Below are 4,636 nucleotides of genomic sequence, written 5' to 3'. Positions count from 1 at the left end.
GGGGGGGGGGAGGTTGTCGGTCAGGTGGTAGGACAGTGGGGAGAAGCGGCACGGGAATGAATCAGGGGGCGACATGGACAGGCAATGATAGAGACGAAGCTCGGCACTGAGGCTGGTAGTTAGGCATAAGGGGAGAGGGCGGGGACGCTAAAGAAGGGGAGCATGCACATGGGGGGGACGTGGGGGAGAGGGGACAAAGAGAAGGAAAACTAGATCACCTGCCTGCGACAAGCACGGGTCAGACACATTTCACGCCTGCATTGCGGGGTACTCCACTTCTCCCTCCACCGTCCCGCCCGTTTTCGGGCAGGATCCTCCCGTCCGCCCCTCCCTTTCGACCCCGATGCTCCCACTCCCTGTTCCTACGCCCGGCTCCCCCCCTGCCCTGTCCCGAAGGACCTCACCTGACTGGCCCGCCCCGCCCGTCGAATCACATGCAAGAGGTGGATGCTCTCTTTCCACCGGCCTTCCCCCTCGAATTTCTGGAGAAGGACGCGGAAAAACCGTTCGTCGGGGTCCAACCCACACCGTTCCATGGCAGCAAAGACCTCAAAAAGCTTGTCAAAGGCCGCCGTCTGCAGGCAGGTGGCCGTGGCCATGATAAAGGTGTACGTGTTGGGGCGAATTTGCAAGATTTCCATGCGCCCGAGCAAGCGCGTGATCTGCACGACTTGGCCGGCTTTTTGACAGGCCGAGACGGCGGTGTTGAAAGAGTACAGGTCGGGACGGATGCCTTCCTTGACCCGCATGTCCTCCACCAGCTTCACCGCCGCCTTCCATTCCCCGCCCGCGTCGCAGGCCTTGATGGCGAGGTTATAAACCACGTTGTTCAACAACCCGCCCTCCTTCCCGCCCTCCTTCCCGCCTTTCTTTCGGTCTCCTTTCAAAGACTCTACCACCTCCAGGCTCTGGCGCCATTGCCCTCGGCTCGCCAACGCCTTCAAAATCCACTCGATGAAATGAGCATCCGGACTCACCCCTACCTGTTTCATTCCCTCCAAAATTTCCACCACCCGCGGCCAGTCTTGGGCGCGCAAGCAGGCGTTCATGACCGCCTCGTAGGACGCCAGGGTCGGGGGATACCCCGACGCCTCCATCTCCTGGAGCAGGGACAAGACTTGCTCCCACTCGCCCACGCGTTGGCAGGCGGCAATGGCCGCTTGGAAAGAGTAGTAGTCCGGCCGTAATTTCTCGCCTTTCAGCTCGTGGAGGAGGTCCAAGGCCAGCCGCCAATCGCCCCCCGCCGCGCAGGCATGGATGGCCGTGTTGAAGACCAGGAGAAGGGTGGAGGAACAGGGCACCGAGACCCCCGTCCCTCCCTCTTGGGCTTGGCTCAAGGGGAGGCGGCGCAAGGCGGAGATTTGGCTGGCCAGGGTCTGGGAGGGTCGGCGCGTGGGGGAGGTGGCCAAGACCCGGACCAGCTCGTCGAAAAACACCGACTCGGGACGGCGCCCGTGCCCGGCCATGTGTTTGAGGAGGATGGGCAGTGCGTCCCAGCGTTCTTGCTCAAAGCACGTGGCGAAGGCAAGGGTATAGAGTTCCATGGAAGGGGTCCGCCTTTCCTGCCGCCTCCCGGGGTCTGGGCCATGCCCGTAGTCGGCCAGGTCCTTGTCGAGCAAGCTGTCCCGCAGGTCCAGGAGGGAGAAGACCCGCTCGATGTCCCCCGCCTGTCGACAGGCGGACATGGCGCCGCGGAAGGCGGCTTCGCTGGCTTCCATTGGAAGAGGATTGCTTCCCGTGGACCCCGCCCCCCCGTGGTGGGGCAACCCATTGCTGGAGCTCAGGCTCCCGCTGCTGCTCGCGCCAGCGCCCCCACTGCCGTAATTTGCTAGAGTGCCGGGGGCAGTCGTGTCCAGTCCGGGAGAGGAGTACGGACGAGAAGAGGACAACGCAGCAGGTCCAGAAGGAGGGGAGGACGACAGCGTCATGGTCGAGGCGGTCGCCCCATCGAGGGGGACGCGGACGTGCCTGAGAAAGCCTTCCTGGTGCATGGTTTCCAAGTGTCGAAAGGCTTCCGCCCACTGCCCCTCTGGGACGCAGGCCTCCACCGCCTTCACGTAGATATCGGCCGTTAACTTCCCCGCCCGCCGCGCGAGGTCCAGCATGGCCTTCGCTTCCTTCCAGCGACCCTCCCGCACCAAATCGCCCATCACCAGGTGGATAAGACGTTCCTCTACGTCCAAACCCTGCGCGATCATCCGCTCCAGCACCCGCAGCATCTCCCCATACTCTCTCGAGGCCAAGGTAGAGTGGACGGCCGTGGCGTACGCCCCTCCCCGGTTCCCTCCCCCTGTCCCTGCCTCCTCCATCTCCGTCAAGAGGGCCAGGACCCGTTCGGTTTGCCCCGCCCGGTGGCAGGCGGCCATAACCACGGCGAATGTCGGGTTTTCCACCGCCAATCCGTCCGTGTGCCGCATTGTCGACAAAAGGGACACCGCGACCGACCATCGACCTTTGCGGGCACAGGTGTCGATCGCCGTCGCGTAGCAAGTCTCGTCCGGGGGAGGACCGCGTTCGCGCATTTTTTCGATGATCCAGGCGGCTTTGTCGGGCTGGTGCAGGCGCGAGCAGGCCGTCAAGGCGCCGCGACACATAGTGGCATCCAAGGGTCCGGTGATCTCTTCCACCGTCCGCTCCAAGTTGCGAAGCTGCGTCACGTCTTCCAGATCTCCCACAGGCCACTGACTTTGCCCCGCTCCTCCCACCCCGCCCCGCTGGCGCCCCTCCGAAGCCTCCCGCCATCGCCGATGGCCCCATCCCTCCTGTCGCTGATGCCGATGAGACGGATGCGGGGGCTGCTTGTGGTGGGAGGGAAGGACATGCTGCTCCTGGCCCTGGCCTCCATCTCTACGACCCGTGCCCATGATTTCGTCATCGCTACCGCTGGTGCGCTTCCTGTCTGTCACTTTCCTCTTATTGCTACTATTGCTATCCTTCCTGCTGCTGCTACTGCTACTCCCCGACCCGGCGCCCTCCCCCGAGGTCAACGCGGAGAAGGCAAGCGGTCCTCCATCTGCTACCAGTCTATACGAATATTTTTGCTGATTCAAATTATAATGCCGTGAGGCATGAAAGAAGAAGGCCGTCACCCGACTTCCCTCCAGGAGATTGGCTCCGCTCCAGGACGGGTGAGGCTTGAAAGAAAAGGCCGCTGTCTGGTTTCTTATTCTGTTTCGACAACAGCTCCATTCCAGATAGCCTATCAATCCTATTAGAAGCCAGCGAACTCTCTTACAGGTGTTTATCATGAGGATTTGAGTCACAGGTGATGCAAAAAGCTACGCAATAGAAGCGGCAGCTCCTATCCGTGGTAGGCGATATTTCTTGTCAATGAAGGAATGGCAGACCAAAACGGAACCTTAGTACCCCAGGTCATGCCATCAACAGATTTTTTTCCTGTTGATGAATTTACGACGTGTTGAAAACAGGGGAGAAAGGGTAAAGAGAAGAATAAATGAGCCGGCATCAAGGGGCTTGACTATGGGAGGGATGATCTCGACGGGGTTGGACCCTCCTGGGAGGCGGGCGAAAACCTCGTTGGGGCATTTCCAAGCACGATCATGCCCAACAAACCCACCTTGCGACCCAATCTGTGCAGATCAGCGTCGCAGGAACGGTTGGGAAAGCAGGCAAGGTACACAGTGGGGAGGCACGACTTCAAGGCCGGGCAAAAAGTGCAACTGGAAGCATGGGTTGTATCCTGGTGCGGGGGCTCATGGCTGGAAAAGCGAGTCTTCCTCGCCCGCCCCGGCACTCCCCGGGAGGCACACATTAGGACACGATTTCCCTTCCTTATGAAAGACTCGACCTGCGGTAACGCGCGCGAATAGGTTGACAGGCATGTAGAAAAGGTGGTGGAGGGGTGCGTCGTGCTTGGTAACGCGTAAAGGCGTGGATTTGACGACCGTAATGCCAGCCTTGGCGGAATGAGGGTACCTGACCATGATGATTGTCTGTCTGCCGTCCACCTTCTTGTGCCAAAAATAGGAGCCACCCAGGCCTTTATGCCCCACCCGTAGAAGTATTCTGCAGACACTGATGGTAATTCCTTATCACTTGTAAAGTTGCATTGTTTCGCCCCCACAAAAGTGTTCGCAATGAGTGCTCCAGCGGCCACAGATGACGCGAAGTCCACCCCCCCTGCGTCTGCGGGCGCCGCGACAACTGCCACTACTCATGACGGGCCAGCGGGAGCGTATGAAGATCCGGAATTACTCCACAAACTTGCAGACACGGTGCGGCGGACAATGAAAATCCGAAACGGAGTCCTTCAAGAGACTCGTGTGGATTACTTCAAAGGTAGTAAGAGGGGGGAGGGGACGAGAAAAGACAAGAAGCAAGGACGTGTGCTGAATCTCCTTGAGGCCATCGAAAAGTCTGTAAAGGGCGTCCAAAATGCAGGAGCAAGAACAATGGTACAATTGCGCTGTCCGTGACCTTCCACTCCCAATTCCTTCCTTTCCAGGCACGAAACTAATCAAATACCTGACCACGGACTCGCTGAGCAAAGCAGACGGAAAACTTCCCAGTGTAGCCTCGGAGGAGCAGGCCATCGCCATCGGCAACCTGCTGCTGCGAGCCAAGGGGTAGGGAAGGAGGGAGGGAGGGAGGGAGGGAGGGAGGGAGGGACAGGCGC

At 60.0% G+C, this 4,636-nt stretch overlaps 2 protein-coding genes across 2 annotated transcripts; both read right to left on the bottom strand.

Annotated features, from left to right (window-relative positions):
- Positions 1-919: 919 nt before the first annotated feature.
- Positions 920-1,668, bottom strand: NGA_2026000 (uncharacterized protein; the record flags this gene model as incomplete). The annotated part of the gene is made up of 1 exon (XM_005854473.1): positions 920-1,668. A coding segment is annotated over one exon (749 nt), but the record flags the coding sequence as incomplete, so codon positions are not given.
- Positions 1,669-2,209: 541 nt separating this feature from the next.
- Positions 2,210-3,016, bottom strand: NGA_2056700 (uncharacterized protein; the record flags this gene model as incomplete). The annotated part of the gene is made up of 1 exon (XM_005854474.1): positions 2,210-3,016. A coding segment is annotated over one exon (807 nt), but the record flags the coding sequence as incomplete, so codon positions are not given.
- Positions 3,017-4,636: the final 1,620 nt, after the last annotated feature.

The sequence above is a fragment of the Nannochloropsis gaditana genome (genome assembly GCF_000240725.1).
Source record: "Nannochloropsis gaditana CCMP526 unplaced genomic scaffold scaffold494, whole genome shotgun sequence".
NCBI classification, from domain to species: domain Eukaryota; class Eustigmatophyceae; order Eustigmatales; family Monodopsidaceae; genus Microchloropsis; species Microchloropsis gaditana.
Note: the sequence above shows the minus strand (reverse complement) of the source record. Positions and strands in the feature narration are given on the sequence as shown.